The sequence below is a fragment of the Mobula hypostoma genome, chromosome 1, assembly GCF_963921235.1.
Source record: "Mobula hypostoma chromosome 1, sMobHyp1.1, whole genome shotgun sequence".
NCBI classification, from domain to species: domain Eukaryota; kingdom Metazoa; phylum Chordata; class Chondrichthyes; order Myliobatiformes; family Myliobatidae; genus Mobula; species Mobula hypostoma.
The window spans coordinates 121,637,682-121,660,820 of record NC_086097.1 but is presented as its reverse complement, the minus strand read 5'-3'; the positions used below and the strand labels follow the sequence as shown (position 1 = coordinate 121,660,820).

Genomic DNA, 23,139 nt, shown 5'->3' with positions numbered 1-23,139 from the left:
AACCAATGTATTCACAAGAAGAACAAAATTAACTCAGACAGAATCACATTTTAATATTGGTGAGGTGTGAAAGAAGTGAGCTATTACAGAATTAAGAAAACTAGAGATGAAATCATAAACTCAGTATAATACTGCAAATGTGACTGCATGAAACAGAAAAATTGTGCAGTGATACGATTTAGAAAATCAAATTTTAAGGCAATGTTTGGGGTAATGGCAGGATTCTTGGCAGAGTGGAAAAACCAAGGCATCTTGGGGCCCACATTCGTAGATCCCTCAAAATTGCCACACAAGTTAACAATGTGTATAGTGTGTTAGCTTTCATTACTCAGAAGATGGAGTTCAAAAGCCACAAGGCAACATTGCAGTTCTATAAAACCCTAGTTCGATCACTCTTGAAATAAAGTACTGATGAAGGGTCTCAGTCTGAAACCCTTCACTGGATAGACAATGGAAAATCGGTTGATGTTGTGTACTTGGATTTTCAGAAGGCCTTTGACAAGGTGCCACACATGAGGCTGCTTAAAAAGCAATGAGCCCCTGATAATGCAGGAAAGATTCTAGCATGGAAAAAGCAGTGGCTGATTGGCAGGAGGCAAAAAGTGGGAATAAAGGGTGTCTTCTAGCTGACTGCGGTGACTAGTAGTGTTCCATAAGGGTCTGTGTTAGGACCAATTCTTTTAACGTTACATGTCAATTATTTGGATGATGGAATTGATAGCTTTGTTGCAAGGTTTGCAGACAATATGAAGATAGGTGGAGGGGCAGGTAGTTTTGAGGAAGTAGAGAGGCTACAGAAGAACAGACAGATTAGGAGATTGGGCAAAGAAATGGCAGATGGAATGCAGAGTCAGGAAGGGAATGGTTATGCACTTTGGTAGAAAAAATGAAAGGCTTGACTATTTTCTGAATGGACAGAAAATACAAAAACACTGAGGCACATGGGGTCTTAAGAGTCCTTGTGTAGGATTCCCTAAAGGTTAATTTACAGGTTGAGTCTGTGGTGAGGAAGGCAAATATAACGTTAGCATTCATTTCAAGTGGACTAGAATATAACAGAAAGGATACAATGTTGAGACTTTTGCATTGGTGAGGCCTTGCTTGGAGTAATATGAAAAATTTTGGGCCCCTTATCTTAGAAAGGATTTGCCAAAACTGGAGAGAGTTCAAAGGAGATTCACGAAAATGATTCCATGATTGAATGGCTTGTGAAATGAAGAGCATTTGATGGCTCCAGGCCTGTATTTGCTGGAATTCAGAAGAATGAGGGGTGACCTTATTGAAACCTATTGAATGGTGAAAGGTCTAGATAGAGTGGATGTGGAGAGGATGTTTTCTATGGTGGGACAATATAAGACCAGAGGACATAGCCTCAGAATAGAGGGGCGTCCTTTTAGAATGGAGATGAGGAGGAATTTCTTTAGCCAGAGAGTGGTGAATCTGTGGAACTCTTTGCCACAGGCGGCTGTGGAGGCCAAGTTTTTACGTATATTTAAGGCAGAGGTTGATAGATTCTTGATTGATCAGGGCACGTAGGAATATGGGATGAAGGCAGGAAATTGGGGCAGAAAGGAAAATTGGATCAGCCATGATGAAATGCAGAGTGGACTCCAAAGCCTAACTCTGCACCTACATCTTATGGCCTTACAGAAACAGCGACTGTTTACTCTTTTCCTTAGATGCTGCCTAAGCTGCTATGTTCCTCCAGCATTGTGTGTGCATTACTTGGAATACTGTGTTCAGTTGTGATCGCCTCATTATCAGGGATGTGAAAGCTTTATAGGGTGCAGAGGAGATTTATCAGGATGCTGCTTGGACTAGAGGGCATGTCTTATGAGGATAGGTTGAGTAAGCTAGGGCTTTTCTATTTGGAGAAGAGGAGGAAGAGGATAAGAGGTGACTTGAAAGAGGTGTTCAAAATGATAAGAGGCATACTGTAGATAAAGTGGATCTCCAGAGACTTTTTTCCAAGGCAGAAATGGCTAATACAAGAGGGAATAACTTTAAGGAGATTGAAGGACAGTATAGGGGGATTGTCAGAGGTAGATGATTTTATTTATTTATTTTTACACACAGTGTGGTGGGTGTGTGCCTGGGGTGGTGGCAGAGACAGATATATTTAAGCAACTCTTAGATAGGCACATGGGTGATAGAAAAATGAAGGGAGGAAGAGCTAGATTGATCTTAGAGTAAGTCAAAAGGCTACTATAACATCATGGGCCGAAGGGCCTGTACTTTCCTGCAATGTTCTATGCTTTCAGATCTATGTTCTTTGAACTCTTTTTAACGTTATAAATTCTAATGAATATACATGAGACTGCAGATGCTGGAAACTGAAGAAACAAATAATCTGTCGGAAATGTCAACCATTCCTTTCCTCCCACTGACGCCGTTCACCAGCTAAATTCCTCCAGCAGACGCTTGTTGCTTTTAAATTCTAATTATGGATATCATATGACAACTAATTCATGTGATTGTGACTAAGAATACAAAATAATCACATCTCGCACTTAAGAGAAAACTGATTGGAAGGTGTGATTAGACAGAAAATGGGCACTGAAAAACATGAATACATTGAGGACAAGTAATGATGGTAACATGGTTAAAGAGTTTCAAAGGACAAATTGAAAGCAGAAGGAAAAGTAAGCTATGTGTTAAGAGGGGAAGTTACAGAGCACAGACATGGATAGCCAAAGGTGTGGTGAACAAGGAAGGAATAAATGCAAGTTGGATGAAGTAAGAGATAACTCCTGGAAAGCTTGATGATAGTAATAGTCAGAGCTGGGGAGGAATGAGCTCAGGAAGGAACTTGATTACCACAGCGAGCCTTTTAAGTATGAGAGCTCCCTGTGGAACTATTAGCATTCCCCTCTATAACTGGAGTGAAGCTGGGCATGTAAATGTGAAAGCACCAAACTTTGCAAGAAGTTTCTGATTACACATTGGATTTGGATACCTCATGCAGCCCAGCAGTGGAGATTGAACATGCAACCACTTACCAGGAAATACTCTGTGAAGTTTGCCTACTGAACACCTGTGACATTTGGGAGCACTCACTCAACTATTTCTGCCGCATTTATTGGGGTGGCGTGGGAGCTAGTGGGGTGGCATGGTAATGTCATGGTTCCTGCAATCCTTTACAGAACTGGCTACAAGACTGGTGTTTGATTCCTGCCGCTATCTGAATTTGTTAATTTGTCCCATGACCACATGTGTTTCCTCAGGGTGTTCCTCGCACATTCCAAAGACATACAGGTCAGGGCTAGTGAGCTGAGGGATGCCAGAAGAATGGCAGCACTCATGGGCTGTTCAACACAATCTTTACTGATTTGATTTCACACAAATGATGCATTTCACTGTATGCTTCAATGTAAATGTGACAAATAAAACTAATCTTTAATTTATCTTGTCTTCTCCATCAGTCTTGAACTCCAAATCTGAAATTCATAATCACAATCTTAGTTAATTAGGGCCCACAACATCTTGTTCCTCAAAGTTCATAATGAAAGACCCAATCTGCATCTTCCCTTCCACTTACTGGACATCACATTTCATACTCATCTAAACCCAGTAACTGATCACCATCTTTCACTTACCTTCTCTCTGGCCATTTGGCTAATCCATGAATCTTCTTCTACATATCCAGCCTCTCATCAATTTGAAAAGAAGTCTCAGTTGGTCCCATGATCACAAATCCTTACTTTCCTTATTCTAAACCCGCCACCCCCCCGCCCCATCTCCACCAAGCATAACTTCTGTGGCACATTTCCAAAAAAGATTGGTGCAAGTCCTTTTACCATGCTCTATCATTGCATGAGGCTTTGGACCTCAGGTGCAAATGAAGTTTGCATCAATGGGTCAAACAGTGTATGGCATGCTGTCATTTGAACAATCACCAATCATCAAAATATTTAGGTGAATACGTCCTTGAGTTCACATATTACATCGGATCTTCCCCCATTCCTGTTGATCGACTCAGACTCTGACAAAACTCCAGAGTAAGGTTCCTTTCTTAATCTTTAATGCTTCAAGATCTTACTTTTGCTGTCTTTCTTCACCTCTACAAATTTTAAAATTTCTAAATGGCTCCAATTCTAACCTTGCTCTTTCCCCTTTCTTCATTGTTCCAACTTCGGTGGCAGTATCTTAACATAACTAGCTCTTACTAAACACTCCCCCTATTTTTCCACCTTAAAATGTTTCTCCAAACCTGCCTCCTTACCAAGCTAATGCAACACTCATTCTACGTTACCACTGGACACATGGTAACACTTGCAGGCTGCAGGAGGTGTTTGTTACGTTGGCTATGTTGATGCAACGATAAATTTCACAGTATGCTTTGATGTTCATGTGCCAAATAAACTTAATCTTTAATTGCTAATTTCAATATTTTCTTAAGATAGAAGGTATCCAATTTTGTTTGATTATTCAAGTTTACTCCATTAAAGGCATCAAAATTGTAATAATGTAATATGTTTAATCAAACATAATAAAATTTATACTCAGTGGTCAGTTTATTAGATAACTCAAATATCTAATAAAGCAGCCACGAGGGAATGTTCATGATCTTCTGCTGCTACAGCCCATCCACTTTAAGGTTTGACGTTATGCGTTCAGAAATGCTCTTCTACACACTACTGTTGTAAATGAGGTTACTTGACTTACTGTCACCTTCCTGTCAGCTTGAACCAGTCTGACCATTCTCCTGTGACCTCTCTCATTAACAAGGTGCATTTGTCAACAGAACTGCCGCTCACTGGGTGTTTTTTTTTGTTTTTGCACCATTCTCTGTAATTTCTAAGAACTGTTGTGTGTGAAAATCCCAGGAGTTTTTGAGATATTCAAACCACTCTGTCTGGCAGCAACAATCATTCCACAGACAAGATCACTTAGATCACATTTATTCCCCAATCTGATGTTTGGTCTGAACAACAACTGAATCCCTTGACCATACCAGCATGCTTTTATGCATTGAGTTGCTGCCACATGATTGGCTGCATTAATGAGCAGGTGTACAGGTGGCCTAATAAAGTGGCCACTGAGCCTATAGCTTACTTTTCTGATAACTTCATGTTAGACAGAGCTGATTTTACAAGGGCACTCTAATACTTGTATCACTCACCCTGCAAGGCGTGTTTCTGTGCACAGGCACTCACAGGAAGTAATGTGGTGAGAGCACCTGCAGCAACTTTCCTCTGAGTATCTTCAGATGATTTACCCTCGTAGCTCTACAAAAGAAAACACCACATCAAGATCAATAACAAGAAACTGAAAATAATTTTATATACAAAACACTGAAATAAAATGTTTACATTTTTCCTTTACCTTACTCAAATTTGGTTTTCAAATTACACTATTTCAAGTTCTGCAATATTGATTGTGAATAACTGATTCCACAAAAAAAAGACTGGCCAAGTTGTTCATACACAGGGCAATGTTTCTTTAACATCGTGAACACAAGAAATTCTAGCAGATGCTGGAAAACCAGAGCAACACACAAAATTTTGGAGAAACAAAATGCCGCAGGTTAGGCAGCATCTGTGGAGAGGACAATGGAGAGTCAATATTTTGAGTCAAGCCCCTTCATCTGGTCTAGAAAGGAAAGAGGAAGAAGCCAGAATAAGCACCTGGTGGAGGGGAAGGAGAACAAGCTGCAAGGAGATAGGTGAAGCGAGGTGAGGGGAAAAGTAGCTGGGTGGAGGAGGGAGATGAAATGTGAAACTGGGAGGTGACAGGTGAAGGAAGTGAAGAGTTGAAGAAGGAATTTGATAGGAGAGGAGTTTGGATCATGGGAGAATGGGAAGGAGGAAGGGCACTAGAGCAAGGTGATAGGCAGGTGAGGAGAATGGGCAAAAGGGGAGCCAGAATGGGGAAATGGAATAAGAGAGAAGTGGGACGTGGAGGAGAGAAGTTACTGGAAATTGGAGCAATCAATGTTCATGTCACTTCATCAACATTGTGCATCTAAATGTAACGCGTTGTTAGGATTCACTGCTAATGTAACGGCTTCTCTGCAATGTTTCACTGCTAAGGCTAATGAAATGGCTTCTCTGTAATGTTCACTGCTGAGGTAACAGTTTCTCTGTAGCAGCAACGTTTGGGTTATGGCTGGAGATAACAGGACTATGGTATGCATGTTAGCCAATCAGGATTTTGTTGCTTTGTCTTGTGAATTTGGAAGGAGATTTTTCGCAGGCTTTTGCCAGGGAGAGATGAGGAAAGAAGCCGCGAATGGAGAGAATTGGTAGACAGCTGGACGGGGTGGACTTGGAGCGAGGGTCCGAAGGGTAGCGACGATCGGAGGTCAATGGTGAACAATCTACTGATCAGTGAGCTCCAACTTTGCGCAACAGACTGCTTAATAAGACTGGGCCCTTTTTTTTTGTTTCTTTACTAACCATATAGTCCAAGTAAGAATTATAAAGCTTAATCGTTTAATCACATATTGTGTACTGTTTGTTATTTCGGGGTACTGATTTGTAACAGGGAACACATCGTGCAGCATCCATCCAAACGAGATTTCTTAAGTTTGGCTGGGCCGGGGATTATCACCCCCTATATTAAGTCACTAGCCGAAATGAGAGTTACAATTGTGGGGGCCACGTTTGGGATTGATTCCATTTGATGCTGTGTGATTACCCTGAACAATGAACCAGTGGGGCAGATATTTGTACTCCCGATGAATTGTTAATTCCATTGTTAGGAAATGTTAAAGTTGCAATTGTGAGCGGAGGTTTGATAAAATGGCTGGCGCAGCTCTCGTTTTAATGCAGACCAGCGCTGAAGTGGCGGTAGCTGGGGACGGAGATTTCAAAGACAGGGTTCTCTCATTTCTGAGGAGTGAGGGGAAAGAATGGTCGGATTTGGAATGTTTAATTAGTCCACATCTACCGGTGAAGAGTGAGAATTCTGAGTTAGTATCTGCCCTTACTTCTCTGGTGAATAAATGGAAAAATCAGACTCAAAGTCCCAGCTATGGCAGGCTCCGCCTATTCTCTGGAATAACACCCACCCCTAAAGGGGAGGAGGAGTATGAGACTTGGGCGGAGCAGACCTCTCCGTTGTTAGATGAGTGGCAGTGCTCTGATGATGAAAAGCGACACAGATTGGTTGAAAGTTTGAGTGGGCGGGCTGCTGACGTTGTGAGAGCTGTCAGGTTGAAATCTCCCGTAGCGACAGCTGTCAATTATCTGCAAGCACAGGACAATGCTTTGGTCCGACTGGAAGCCTAATGGAGCTCCTGGTGGGGTTTCAAAACATGTGTCAGGAGAAGAGGGAGAAGTTTTCTGCTTTTATTTTTCGGCTGGAGAGGCAGCTAAATTGATTGCGGAGCAGAGGGGTCATTCAGGCGGCTGAGGTGGATCAGTTAAGAACGGACCAGACAGCCAGGGGCGCCCAGTCCCAGGACCTGATTGCGTGGGGTCTCCGACAGTCTCGTTAGATGTGCCCCCCTCCATCTTTTGTTGAGCTGATCAGAGAGGTACGGGAAAAGGAGAACGCGGCAGAGGCGCAGGAGGCCTCTGTCAGCAGGGTACAGTCCTCGGTAGTGGTCCCCTGCGGTGAAGTGACCACAGATAGCCTACCCTGGGGAGCGGTAGAGGAGATTGTGGCAGAGTTGAGAACGGAGATATGTCGGCTGTTATCAGTGGGTGTGACCCCCTCCCCATATGATGGAGCCAATGGCGGGGGTGGGGGTGGATCCCCTGAGGGGATGAACAATGCAGAGGGCTGCTGGCAGCAGGTGTCACGCCAGAAGGAGAGGGAGCCCCTGGGTACCTCAGCAGAGAGAGTCGTTGGAAAAACTTAGAGGAGACCAAGTATGGGAATGGCCTGGTGTCTCTGGGGGAACACGTTCCCAGCAATGTACCAAGGAACCTCCGAAAGCGAAAGGCCCAATTCCTGAAGACTTAGTGGGTCCATGCTCCTCCAGTGTGTCGCTATGAAGAGAGGGTATTTATGCTAAAGCCATACTCGACACCGAGTCGCAGGTCACATTGTTATACTGTTCATTTTACAACCTGTATCTGAAGCATTTACCATTGACAGCATTCAGGGCACTGGAGATCTGGGGGCTTAGTGCTAGTGATTATCCATATGATGGTTATTTGTCAGTGAAGTTGGAGTTCCCGGAGGCCGAAGTGGGAGTGTCAAAGGTCCTTGATACATTGGTGCTGGTTTGTCCGGACCCCGTTGAGACGGGCAGCATTTCAGTTCTGGTGGGGACCAACACCCCTTTTGTTAAGAGGCTCATGGGGGCCTGTAAGGAGAAGGCGGGTGAGAGCTTTCTGGGAACATTCTCTGTGCACCCGGGGTTTCGAGCTGCTTTTGAGGAAGTGCGTGGCAGCATTGGGCCAGATACCGAATTTAAACACGGGACTGTGTGGTTCACCCAGTCGAAGCCAATGGTGGTATGGCCTGGGGAAGTAGCGAGAGTGATGGGGACTCCCAAATTTCCCGGAGTTCCTGAGGACAAAGTCCTCTTCGTAGACGCTCTGGAAGACCACGAGGGGGAGTCGGGATTTCCTTCTGGGGTACTAGTGACGCCTGAATTGCAGAAGCCCACGGTTGTACTAGAACACAGGTTGGCAGTGATTGTCCGGAACACTGCGAAGAGGGAGGGTCACCTTCAAGCAGAGGATGCCCCTGGCGCATTTGTTCCTGGTGGCAGTAATATCTAATGCCCCTGTGAGACAGGCCGGGGAGAAACTATTGGAAAAGTGGGGAAAGTTGACCGCTGAGTCATTCAACTTCAAGGACTCCCCGGTTCCTGCGGGTTGGAAGAGGAGGCTGGTAGAGAAGATGTTGAAGCTGGAAGGTGTCTTTTCCACTGACGAGTTTGATGTGGGTTGTTCCAAGAGCACGCATCATAATATCTAGGTGACTAAGGACACCCCGTTCTGAGAAAGGTCGCAGCAACTGGCCCCTGCATAGGCGGAGGACGTTCGGCAGCATTTGTGTAAGTTGAAGGAAGCTGGGATCATCACCGAGTCCTGAAGCCCCTATGCGTCCCCAGTAGTGGTGGCCCGAAAGAAGAATGGGAAGATACAGATGTATGTGGACTATAGGACTCTGAACAGGCACACCATCCCTGACCAGTATACTGTCCCAAGGATTGAAGACACGTTGGCCTGCCTGAGTGGTGCGGTGGTTCAGTGTGCTGGACTTGAGGAATGGATATTACCAGATCCCCACGAGTGAGGCTGACAAAGAGAAAATGGCATTTATATGTCCACTTGGATTTTTCCAGTTCGAAAGGATGCTCCAGGGCAACTTGGGAGCTCCTGCAACCTTCCAGCGGGTCATGGAAAAGATTGTGGGGGATGTGAACTTGCTTGAGGTGTTTATGTATCTGGATGACCTCATAGTATTTGGATCCACCTTGGAAGTACATGAAGCGGGGCTGCTGAAGGTGCTGGGCCGCCTGAAAGCTGAAGGGTTAAAACTTTCCCTGGACAAGTGCCAGTTCTGCCAAATGTCTGTTAGCTACGTTGGGCACATAGTCTCAGAAGATGGGGTAGCTACAGACCCAGCTAAGATCGAGGTGGTTTCCACTTGGCCAAGACCCCAGACTGTGAGTGCTTTGCGCTCGTTCCTTGGGTTCTGTGGTTACTATCAGAGGTTCGTGAAAGGTTATGCAAAATTGAGTCACCCTTTGAATTAGTTACCCTCCCTTGGGGAAGAAAGGGAGGGGTGAGAAAAGGACAGGAGGGTGGAGAGTATCTTAGTCCATCGGAGCCCTTTGGACCAAGCTGGGATGCAAAACGTGAGGAGGCCTTCCAGTCGCTGAAGGAGCTGCTGACCCAGGCGCCGGTGCTGGCTTTTGCAGACCCCTGATTACCGTATGTACTGCACACCGATGCTAGTGGAGAGGGTTTAAGGGGCATCCTGTATCAGCATCAGGGCTCTGGGTTGAGCCCGTTGCGTTTGTCAGCCGGAGTCTGTCGCCCTCTGAGGAAAAACTATCCAACAAACAAGTTGGAATTTCTAGCGTTGAAGTGGCTGGTGGTAGATAAGTTGAGTGACTACCTCTACGGGGCCAAGTTTGAGGTGGACAACAACCTCCTAACTTGTATCCTGACCTTGGGGAAACTGGATGCCACAGGCCATCGGTGGTTGGCAGTGTTGTCTGCCTATGATTTCAGCCTGAAGTACCGGCCGGGAAGCAGGAATATTGATGTTAATGCTTTGTCCTGATGGGTGGATGAGGGACTGGTCAGGGATGAGAGTGGGAGAGCGTTCCTGCCTCGGGGGTGAAGGCCCTGTGTCAGTTTGCCATCACCGTGAAGGCAGAGGGAAAGGAGGGGCAGGAGCGAGTGGTGGATCAATTGGGGGCTTCTGATGACGACATCTCCCAAGTTCATTGTACCCTGACTGCTCTGAAGACAAATCAGCTGCCGGAATTGAGTTCTGGGGAAGTGGCTGCTGCGCAGCAAGATGACCCGGGCATTGGTACCATTTGGGCAGCGGTTGAAAAGGGAGTCATGGCTCAGGCGGAGAGGATGAAACACGTGTCGGTGCCTCCATTACTACGAGAATGGCTTCGGTTGGAGTTGAAGAACCAGATCTTATACCGGGTCACGTCACCCCCAGACCAACCCCAGCATTGCCAGCTGGTTCTGCCCGAGAAGTATTGGAGGATGGTGTTGAAATCACTTCATGATGATTCTGGACATTTGAGGGTGGAAAAGACCTATGGATTGTTCAGAGTCCGGTTTTACTGGCCCCGAATGAAGACGGAGGTTGAAGAATACTGCAAGTCATGCATTCGATGCATATAGCAGAAGACACTGCCCATGCGGGCAGCTCCCTTGTCCCACCTTCAGAGTGCGGGGCCTCTGGACCTGGTGTGTATGGGCTTCCTGTCAATAGAACCCGATGCCAGCAACATGGTGAATGTCTTAGTCATCACGGACCACTACACCAGATATGCTCAGGCTTTTCCTAGGACCAGAGGGTGTCTACAGTGGCAAAGGTGTTATGGGAGTATTTCATTTATTATGGCCTTCCCAAGTGAATATATTGTGATCAGAGACGGGATTTCGAGAGCAGACTCATCCGTGAGTTACTGGGCATACTTGGAGTCAAGAAGTCGAGGACCACGCCCTATAACCCACAGGGTGATTCCCAGCCAGAGAGGTTCAACCGGACCTTGCTAGACATGCTCGGGACCCTGGATTTCAGCAGGAAGGGCAGGTGGAGTCAACATATTGGGTACCTAGTTCACAGTTATAATTGTACGCAAAATTCTAGAGTAAAAAAATATAGCTGCTTTCATTAATGGGTTAAATTGTACTACTCGGGAAATTCAACCAAGCACATAGCCATCCTCGTTGTGGCTTGGAGGCTTGTGTGCTTCAATGACCTGGAGAGCTATATTGGATGGAGTCAGGGATTTATGCTTTGGTTCTTGGTAGGGTCACCCATGCCAACAAATGAAAGGGTAGAGGACAGACCAAGAGTGGTCCAGCGCTTCTCCAGGTTTGGGGTTCAGCTCAGGGCTAATAATTCTGACTGATAAAATAAAATTGTTATGGAAAAAGCAAGGAAGAATTATTCTACATCTCAGTGTGACAGTATTCCTGAATCTCCACCCGGACTTACATGACTGACAGGAGTGAAAACCGAGGGGAAGCTACTGACATGATGAAGGAAGCCTTGAACACTGCCAGGGATGGAGGACCTTTACTGCTGTCCGTAACGTCAGTGACAGAGCAGGCAGACAGAATATCCAGTCATGAGTCACGCTTTCCTATTTGGCAGCAATTGCATGGCGGTTGGGCATGGGGTACCTCTATCCCCTGTGCCATCAGCAGGGAATTGGATGACGTGAATCTGAGGACCACCACCTGGAATACGCTTGGTCTTGTTTAACAGCTTAACTGTGTTCTTCAGAGTGCCACCACCCCACAAGTGCCATGAACAATGAACACCTTCCCGAGCCCTGATCTCACAACCAAAAGATCTGGATGGGGTCTGAGTATACTATCATTAGCATATAATAATGTATGCAGAAGACTCAGTTGTATACAGTTAGCGCAATTGCTTTACAACAATCCCCAATTGGAGTTTAAATCCCATCGGTGTCTGTAAGGAGTCTGTACATTCTCCCCAGAACCAGGCAGATTTGCCCTTGGTGCTTCAGTTTCCTCCCACATCCCAAAGACGTATGGGTATGGCTAGTAAGTTGCGGGCATGCTATGTTGGTACTGGAAGCATAGCGACACTTGCAAACTGCCCCCAGCACGATCCTTGCTGAATGTTATGATGCAAACAACTTAACTCACTCTACGCTTTGATATCCATGTGACAAACAAACTAATCTGTATCCTTAAAAAAATAAGCAATAACTAAAAGCTTTCTTTGATGTTTTTAGTAAAAATGAAAAATCACTGACCTAGGATATTAGCTCTGGCCGATGTCTCATGCATTTGAGGAGATAAACAATAACAGCGGATGTAGCCATTTAGCTCCATACACCAGCCCTGATCGCTTACCACAACGTTACTTTTCACGTTTCTCTTAATGACGATAAATCTAGCAATTTGTCTTGACTAGACTGAACAAATGCTCCAGAAGATCTCTTTTGAGCAGTGAGATCTCAAGACTTTAGGAGTGAAGAAATTCCTCCTTAGCTTTGATCTGAATTGCCGGTCCTCTAATTTGAGATTTTAATTCCTGGTTCTAGACATCCCAGCCAGGAAAAATATCAACTTTGCATCTACCACATAAATCCCTAAGCAATTTTCTATGCTTTAATGAGATCACCTTTCATTGTTCTCAACTTAATATCAGTGACTTAGTCTCTATTCATATGACAAACTCATCATCCCAGTTATCATTCTGGTAAATTGTTGCTGCACTCTCTCTAGGACAGGATTTACAGCAAAGATTGCTTAGTTATGGAAACCAACGTTATAGATGTGGTCCCATCGGGGCTCTATATAATTGCTACAAGACATCGCTGCTCTGGAGCTGAAATCCTCTTAGAATAAAGATCACACAGAGTTATTCATTGACAATTGTACCCTGCATTTACATCACGGAAACAGTAAATAGAAGAGGCAGTAACCCACATGAACCTCTGAGCATGTTCTGCCAGTCATTTGATCATGATTGATAACACAAAATAATCTGCAGATGCTGTGATCAAAGCAACACTTTCAGTACACTGGATGAACTCAGCAGGTCGGGCAGCATCAGTCAGAAACGATGAGTCGACATTTCAGGCCGGAACCCTTCGTCAGGACTGAAGAATGAAAGATGGGGAAGGATTTGAAGAATGCTTGTAGCTTCAGTTGAAAGACCAGTAATTTGAAAGACAAAGGGGCGGGGGAGGGGAAGCATTGACGTCATAGCCCTAGAAACAATGGACAGTAGGGAACCATGAGGGAGCTGGGGGAGGGGGTAGAGTGAAATTGGGATAGAGGAAGGGAGGGGGAGGGAATTACCGGAAGTTGGAGAATTCTATGTTCGTACCAAGGGGTTGGAGACTACCTAGACGGTACATGAGGTGTTGCTCCTCCAACCTGAGTTTAGCCTCATCATGGCGGTAGAGGAGGCCATGTATGGACATATCTGAATGGGAATGGGAGGCAGAGTTGAAGTGGGTGGCTACCGGGAGATCCTGTCTGTTGTGGTGGACGGAGTGGAGGTGCCGATGAAGCGGTCCCCCAATCTGCGTCGGGTTTCACCGATGTAGAGGAGGCCGCACCGGGAGCACTGGATGCAATAGATGACCCCAGCAGACTCAGAAATGAGGTGTTGTCTCACCTGGAAGGACTGTTCGGGGCTGATTTATGAAGAGAAACCAGATATCTAACTAATGGAGTCTCATACACTGAAGATGATGAGTGAATTTCCTGGCAATTCTTAAACCTAACAATGCTTTAGTGTTTTAAATGAAAAGTTTGGTAAAAATAATGATCAAAGTTCAACTCTTGGTGTTGGAGGACTATGTGTGCACGTGGGTATATGAGTGGGAGGGAGAAACGGCTTGTTTCACTGTTGTTGTTCAGTTGCTTATTGTGTTCTGTTTTGTCATGTTCTGTCGAGTATGACTGGTGGCGGAAAGTGCGGAAACACTTATGGGCTGCCCCCAGCACATCCTTGGGTGTGTTGGTTGTTAACACAAATGACGCATTTCATTATATGTTCCCCTTAAATCTCAATCTGAGTCTAAATATCTTTATTCTAATGTTTAAGAAGCCTCCAAATGACATGTTGCAATACAGTAATTCACTTCTAAGTTTAAATAGAAATTGAATACTTTAGCTTGGATTCTTAACACATTCAAAATAATTACAATGAATGTATTGTGTTGTATTATTTCAGAATACCTGTAATATGTTCTCACAGATCTTGCTCCCTGATGATACATCATCTTCAGCTTCATCCAGAAGCTTTGTAAGTGAAGGAGACATGAGTGGTTGACCTTCTGCTCCAAGCTGCCGCTTTCCCTCTTCCACCAGAAGAAGAGAGAAGAACTGCAAGGACACTGTATACAGACTAGGATTGATGGTAGACAGCTGAATGCACAAGGAAATAGTCTCTAAAAGACAAAGAGATACTTGTTTTAAAAAAAGACAAACTGAATTCTTGCAGCAAAAGCATTAAAACATTGTATTAGTTGAAAGATTGGAAAAGTTAAATGACTCAGAGAGAAATTCATGTCTTGTTGGAGTTAAACGCCTCCGACAATATTAGCTTCTCTGCGCATTCAGATTCCACTTAAGTCAACATATGGTTGGTGTTCTTACAAGCATTTAGCACTGGCAGCCTCAGACAAACTTCTCCCACACCAGTTAACAGGAATCTGCAAGGCAGGTATCAGCAAGTGTTTTCTCTTTACATCACTATGCAAGGCTTGAAACTGGTTGGTCGCATACACTGAATAAGAGGAGGGAAGATTCGGTTGTTATGTTTTGCATAATTGTAAACACTGGACCTTCATCCTGTGAAAAAAAGTACAGTTGATGTTTTGGACCAAACCCAAACATCGAATGTACTCTTTTTCATTAATGCTGCCTGGCCTGCTGAGTTCCTGCAGCATTTTGTGTCTGTTACTCGGATTTCCAGCATCTGTAGGTTTTCTCTTGTTTGTGACCTTCATCCTGTGAATGTCATTTTAGATATGAAAACAAAATATTCTCAAAAAGAAATTTGCAAACATGACATTCACATTAGCTTTATTGAGCTCCTTTGGTCCATCCGTAACAGGGAGGATTTCCTAGTGGGCAACTTTTTAAATTCTACTCTCCATTTCCATTCTGACAAGTAGATCCGTGAACCCTCTAACTGCCATGATGAGGCCACTTCTAGGTCAAAGGAACAACATCTATTCTGTCTGCATAGTCTTCAACCTGACCGCATGAACATTGATTCCACCATATTTCTTTTTCCATTCCCTATTCTGTTTCTTCTCTTACCCCTTTTTCTTTTCCTAATCTGTCCATCACCTCTTTCCTCCTTTCCTTATTTCCAAGGGCCTTTCCTCCTTCCCTTATTTCCATGGCCCACTATCCTCTCCAATGAGTTTCCTTCTTCTTCAGCCCTTTACCTTTTCCACCTATCATATCCCAGCTTCTCATTTCATTCCCCCCTCCCTCATCCATCTACCTTCCCCCTCAAGTGGCTTCACCTATCACCTTCTAGTATGTAACATACATCAAAGTTGCTGGTGAACGCAGCAGGCCAAGCAGCATCTATAGGAAGAGGCGCAGTCGACGTTTCAGGCCGAGACCCTTCGTCAGGACTAGTCCTGACGAAACGTCGACTGCGCCTCTTCCTATAGATGCTGCTTGGCCTGCTGCGTTCACCAGCAACTTTGATGTATGTTGCTTGAATTTCCAGCATCTGCAGAATTCCTGTTGTTTACCTTCTAGTATGTTCTCCTTTCCCTCCCCCCCACCTTCTTATTCAGGCTTCTTCCCCCTTCCTTTCCTGTCCTGATGAAGGGTCTCAGCCCGAAGCGTAGACTGCACAGATGCTGCCTGACCTGCTGAGTTCCTCCAGCATTTGCAGGCGTTACAATAAAATTTTTCATCTTGTTTTCAATTTCCTGTCGTAATTATCAACATAGTATAAAGTACCACCATTCGCGTTATAAGCAATGAAATGATACAAATCATTTTAACAACAGAACAGATGTTCCTGTACTCATGGGCATCTGATGACTGAGACAACAAATCATAAACCATATTAAGTTATAACACTACAGTGATACTTTATATTCCAGAAGCCTATAATGATGTACTTTAGGAAAAGCAGAGGAATATGATACAGGATATTTTATGTATGGGATTAAATTTTCAATTTAGATTTAGAGATACAGCACGGTAGCAGGCCCTGCTAGCCCATTGAGTACACACCGCCTAATTACACTCATGTAACCAATTAACCTACTAACCCATATGTCTTTGGACAACGGGAGAAAAGCAGAGCACCTGGAGGAAACCCTTGTGATCACAGAGAGAACGTACAAACTGTGGTGGGAATTGAACCCAGGCCACTGGCACGGTAACAGGGTTACACTAACAGCTATGCAAACATATCGCCCCCACAGTAGAACTAATCAGAGCCATAAAGGGTCCACTGTTAGCAATTTACTATCTAGATGTACCTGATTTGTTCAAAAGGAAGCTAGTCTTCAGATCTGTAGTCATGAGCTTCAATGTTGTGTCTCTAAATTGGTTACTATGTTACATTGTGGAAAATAACATGGGGTGACATGTGCCCCATAAAAGCAAATTTCTCAGACACATAAACTGGTGATAACTACTTTCTAAGGAGGCTGGACTATGCACATCTATACTCAGGTCATTCTACAGATGTACAGTGGGGGGCATCTTAACAATGCTGCATCACTGCTTGGTACGGAAACCACTTCCGTAGACAGGAAGGCTCTACAACAGTCAGTCAAAACTGCCAAACACAACACCAGCATCAGCTTACCTGCCAACAAGGATGATCGACACCTCCCTCACTAACCCACCCTTTCGCACCTCCATCACCACTACTTTATAATTTCCTGTCAGCCACCTTATGTACAGACACCCTTGTGCTTAGTGATACCTTATGTACATTCATGCAATCAACATATGACATTTTATGTATTTATATTAATTGTGTGCGCTTTTAAATTATTATGCTGTTTATTTTGTGGAATGTTTTTGTGCTGCATCAGATCTGGAGAAATAATTATTTCCTTCTCTTTTACACTTGTGTACTAGAAATGACATTAAAAAATCTTGAATCTTGAAACAAAAAGGAACTTCACCTGAGCTGTTTGTAACATTAGAACTGTTAATGTGAATAAAAAATGAGGAAAACTATTGTGTGGGAATCAGGATTTGGTTCAGCAATTCAAATGTATGTCAGATTCATTCCATGTCAAGGCATGTACATGGAGACGTTGCAATGACAATTGTGGTTAATGTAGTAACCATGGGGAGGGCTTATTCTCCTGAAAAGTGAGTATGTACAGATTAGCTGGGTTACATTACCTAAGAGAGGAACCCACTGCTTTGCCACAGCAGTTACGACAGCAGGGAATACAGCCTGACCACACTTCCGTAGAATTGTAATCAAAAGAATAAATAAGTCCATCCAAGCTTGGTAGATGCCAGATGTTACTTCATAGCCTGAAAACAAAGATAATAATTAGATTGGCACTAAAAAGAATTATTAATTTTAAAATAGAAATTCTAGTCATTAACTGCTATTACTAATAATAATGTAATGTTCTTACTTCAACCCATTTATGTAAATTTCTTTGATAATGTTTATGGTTAAAGTACCCAGATCCCAATAAAGATGTTAATCTGCTTAATGAAGTAGTGGTCAGCTGGTTAAAAAAATTGAAATTTACAATACAGGAACGATTATACATTCAGTAGCCACCTTATTAGACACCTGTACACCTGCTCGTTAATGCAAATATCTAATCAGCCAATCATGTGGCAGCAACTCAATGCATAAAAGCATACAGACCTGGTCAAAAGGTTCAGTATTTCTTTAGGCCAAACATTAAAATGGGAAGGAAATGTGATCTAAGTAACTTTGACTGTGGAATGATTGTTGGTGCCAGACGGTATGGTTGAATATTTCAGAAACTGCTGATCTCCTGCGGTTTTCACACAAAACAAACTCTAGAGTTTATAGAGAATTGTGTGAAAACAAAAATATATAGTGAACGGCAGTTCTGCGGGTGAAAATGTTCTGTTAAAGAGAGAGGAGAGAGGAAAATGGCCAGGCTGGTTCAAGCTGACAGGAAGATGACAGTAAGTCAAATAACCACACACTCCAACAGCGGTGTACAGAAGTGCATCTCTGAACGCACAACATGGCGAACTTTGAAGTGGATGGGCTACAGCAGCAGAAGACCATGAACATGCACTAAATGACCACTTTAGTCATAGTCATACTTTGATCCTGAGGGAAATTGGTTATCGTTACAGTTGCACCATAAATAATTAAATAGTAATATAGCCATAAATAATTAAATAGTAATATGTAAATTAGGCCAGGAAATAAGTCCAGGACCAGCCTATTGGCTCAGGGTTTCTGACCCTCCAAGGGAGGAGTTGTAAAGTTTGATGGCCATGTGCAGGAATGCGACGCTCTGTGTTGCATGTCGGTGGAATGAGTCTCTGGCTGAATGTACTCCTGTGCCCACCCACTACATTATGTAGTGGATGGGAGACATTGTCCAAGATGGCATGCAACTTGGACAGCATCCTCCTTTCAGACACCACCGTGAGAGAGTCCAGTTCCATCCCCACAACATCACTGGCCTTACGAATCAGTATGTTGATTCTGTTGATGTCTGCTACCCTCAGCCTGCTGCCCCAGCACACAACAGCAAACACGATCGCACTGGCCACCACAGACTCGTAGAACATCCTCAGCATCATCCGACAGATGTTAAAGGACCTCAGTTTCCTCAGGAAATAGAGACGGCTCTGACCCTTCTTGTAGACAGCCTCAGTGTTCTGACACCAGTCCAGTTTATTGTCAATTCGTATCCCCAGGTATTTGTAATCCTCCACCATGTCCACACTGAACCCCTGGATGGAAACAAGGGTCACCGGTGCCTTAGCTCTCCTCAGGTCTACCACCAGCTCTTTAGTCTTTTTCACATTAAGCTGCAGATAATTCTGCTCACACCATGAGACAAAGTTTCCTACCATAGCCCTGTACTCAGCCTCATCTCCCTTGCTGATGCATCCAACTATGGCAGAGTCATCAGAAAACTTCTGAAGATGACAAGACTCTGTGCAGTAGTTGAAGTCCGAGGTGTAAATGGTGAAGAGAAAGGGAGACAAGACAGTCCCCTGTGGAGCCCCAGTGCTGCTGATCACTCTGTCGGACACACACCGTTGCAAGCACACGTACTGTGGTCTGCCAGTCAAGTAATCAAGAATCCATGACACCAGGAAAGCATCCACCTGCATTGCTGTCAGCTTCTCCCCCAGCAGAGCAGGGCGGATGGTGTTGAACGCACTGGAGAAGTCAAAAAACATGACCCTCACAGTGCTCGCTGGCCTGTCCAGGTGGGAGTAGACACGGTTCAGCAGGTAGACGATGGCATCCTCAACTCCTAGTCGGGGCTGGTAGGCGAACTGGAGGGGATCTAAGTGTGGCCTGACCATAGGCCGGAGCAGCTCCAGAACAAGTCTCTCCAGGGTCTTCATGATGTGGGAGGTCAATGCCACCGGTCTGTAGTCATTGAGGCCCCTGGGCCGCAGCGTCTTCAGCACAGGGACGAGGCAGGACGTCTACCACAATACAGGAAACCTCTGGAGCCTCAGGCTCATGTTGAATACATGGCGAAGTACTCCACATAGTTGAGGGGCACAGGCTTTGAGCACCCTGGTACTGACACGATCTGGTCCTGCAGCCTTGCTTGGGTTGAGACGTTTCAGCTGTCTTCTCACCTGTTCAGCTGTGAAGCTCACCGTGGTGGTTTCATGTGGGGAAGGGGTATAGTCATGAGAGCAGGATGGGGGACTGTGAGGAGAGGTAGGAGGGGAGAGCAGAATATGTGTTGGTTGGGGGCCGACAACAGATGAATCATGTGGGGGAGTGGCAGGGGCCACAATGTCAAATCTGTTAAAGAACAGGTTAAGTTTGTTGGCCCTGTCCACACTGCCTTCAGCTCCTCTGTTGCTAGTTTGCCGGAACCCAGTGATGGTCCTCATCCCACTCCAGACCTCTCTCATGTTGTTCTGCTGGAGTTTCCACTCAAGCTTCCTCCTGTACCTGTCTTTGGCCTCCCTGATCCTGGCCTTCAGGTCCCTCTAAAGTGGACTTAATGAAGTGGTCACTGAGTATACATCATGCACTTTGCAGCTTTTGCTTGGAGGCTTGGAGCTACACATTCAAGAACTCTGTAATAATGTCTTGTAGAATTTTGCCCCCACCACCCTTTCAGGAGTGGGATCCAGACCACAGCCTGGTTGACTGCACACTTGGTAAAATAATTTCTTCTTAACTTCCCTTTAATCCTTCTACCACCTATATACCTAGTTGTTGAGCTTTTTACTGGGAGAAAATGGTTGCTTTATATCCCCATATCCCCTCCATCAAAGAAATAAAGAAAATCTTCTTTCTACCATCAGGGAGGAGGTACAGGAGCCTAAAGACAAACACTCAAAATTTTAGGAACAGCTTCTTCCCCTCTGATAACAGATTTCTGAATGGACAGTGAACCATGAACACATCAGTATTTTTGCACTGTATTTGCACATTTCAACCTCTAATTGGTCTTAAGGTCTTCAAAAAAATGACTCACATTCACCAAATCATCTTTCCTAATGTTGGCTTCCTGTTGTGAATCACCCTCACAAATGTAATGTTATTTTGGTATCAGTGGTGGTGCAGAGAAGAGATCAATCAAATAAACTTGGGAAAAGCTGGAGGAAGGAGAATTGTTAGCATGGATATAATGGACCAAAGGGCCTGTATCCAAGCTCTGTGACCCAAACCCGCAAAGGACACTTTTGCCATGATAAAGGCACCAGATGAAACGATGTTTTAAAAGAAAACTATGAAAAATAACAAAGTATTTTCCAGGCTACCTCCTCACAATTGAACACAATTTGATTTTCTCTAACAAAAGCAGTAATGAAAACAGCATAAAATAGTTTCTATGTTCCTAGAAAAAAGGGGCATACATATTTGTAGGGAAAAGGAAACTGAAGACAAGAAATGAAAGTATATTACCAAAATAATCTTTGCAGCGTATACAAAGTACTGCAAATGCATTAGACAACAAAGGCTTCAACAAGACATCTTGGTTTATGAGCTCTGGATGCAGGATTACACAGGACTGGATTAACCCAGAAAGCGAGGATAGATACTGAAGGTGGCTCAATACCTGCACAGAAAAATAATAATTACTTATGTCACACAACAAATCTGAGTGATTACAATCTACTTTAAAAAAATAATCAATATACTCTTAGCTGTGCCATTCAAAGAGTTGACAATTTGTTAAAGTACTTATGCAAAAGTAAGTTCAGGATCACATTTATTTTACCACTTTAACCAATTACAAGGTGAGGGTGTGTGGTGGGGTGAGGAGTTTAAAACTTTGAGAATTACCCTAAATGCAAAATTCAGTGCAAAAGGTAACTTTTGATTTGCATTTCCTGCTCATAACAATCAAAGAACAAAGTCACAAGATGGGTAAGAACTGTGTTTACTTCTGGAAATAATTCAGTCAAAGTTGAGTTTACTGTCATATATACAAATGCAACGAAAAACTTGCTGCAGCAGCCCCACATTGCATCATTTGGGCAGTATTCACAAGAAAAAAAACATAAATGAAGTATAAATTATACATGAAAAGGAGTACACTCAATGTTTCGGGCCGAGACCCTTTAGCAGTCCTGTTGAAGGCTTTTGGCCGGAAACGTCGACTGTACTTTCTTCCATAGGTGCTGCCTGGCCTGCTAAGTTACTCCAGCATTTTGCGCATGTTGCTTAGATTTCCAGTGTCTGCAAATTTTCCCTGGTTTATAAATGATACATTATTTTTATAAGAAAGTATGCAATTGGAACCAAAACTGAAATCTATTTTAGTGAAAAGTAATCAGTGGTCATAGTATTGCTAATTTAGAGGGACTAAGGTTTTGCCAGTTGGTTCAAAAACCAAACGGTTGAAGGGAAGTAGCCGTTCTTAAATCTGGTGTGGGACCTCAGATTTCTGTATCGCCTGCCTAATGGCATGGGCCAGATGGTGGGAATCTTTGATGGTCAATATCACCTTCTTGAGGCAGCACCTCCAGTGGTTATTACCAATAGTGAGGAAGAATGCGCCTGTGATGTGTTGGGATAGAGTCCACTACTCACAAATTCCTAATATTGGTAAATGTAAATGGCAAAGTTGATCTTTAATCCTTTGTAGCTTCTAGCATTCCCATGTATTCAAATTACCAAACCGTATCACAATGCAACCAGTCAAAATACTTTCAATAATGCATCTGTAGAAGTACGTTAGAGTCTTCAGTGAGAAGTGTAATCTCCTTAACCCCCTAAGAAAGTAAAGATGCTGGTGCACTTTTCTGTACGATTGCATCTATATGCTGGGCTCAGGACAGGCCATTTGATATGTTAAAGCTCATGAATTTAAAACTGCTGACTCTTTCCATCGCGGATCCCCCAAGGCAAACCGTAAGTGCGGGTGCCAGAGTAGCGTAGCAGTTAGCACGATGCTATTACAGCTCTGGATGCTTCAGAGTTCCAACACCATCCATAAGGAATTTGTACGTTCTCCCTGTGACCACATGGGTTTCCTGTTTCCTCCCACAGTCCAAGAGATGCACTGGTTAATTGGTCATTGTAAACTGTCCTGTGATTAACTGGGCAGTGAGGCTCGTTAGACTGCATCGTTAAAATAAAATAAATAAAAAATGTTCACCTTGCTTCCTATTCCTGAAGTCAACAATCAGCTCTTAAGTTCAGCTACACTGAGTGAGAGGTTGTGGTTGAGGCTCCACTCAACTAGGTGTCTATCTCTAAAATGACTTATTGCCCCCTGTGATTCGTCCAACATCAGCAGTACTGTCGATATATTTGAAGATGGCATTGGAGCGGATCCTGATCATCTCTAAAGCAAGAGGTGATTGATGTGAGTGT

At 44.0% G+C, this 23,139-nt stretch overlaps 1 protein-coding gene across 3 annotated transcripts in view; it reads right to left on the bottom strand.

The window, feature by feature from the left end:
- The window catches only part of rttn (rotatin), a 270,714-nt gene that overhangs the window by 29,335 nt on the left and 218,240 nt on the right, over positions 1-23,139 (bottom strand). For all 3 annotated transcript variants that reach the window (XM_063055143.1, XM_063055124.1, XM_063055134.1), the window contains 4 exons: positions 21,223-21,376; positions 17,502-17,639; positions 14,337-14,548; positions 5,123-5,228 (listed from right to left, as the gene is read on the bottom strand). In XM_063055143.1, coding sequence (XP_062911213.1) covers positions 5,123-5,228; positions 14,337-14,548; positions 17,502-17,639; positions 21,223-21,376 — 610 coding nt within the window. The remainder of the gene's footprint in view (positions 1-5,122; positions 5,229-14,336; positions 14,549-17,501; positions 17,640-21,222; positions 21,377-23,139) is intronic.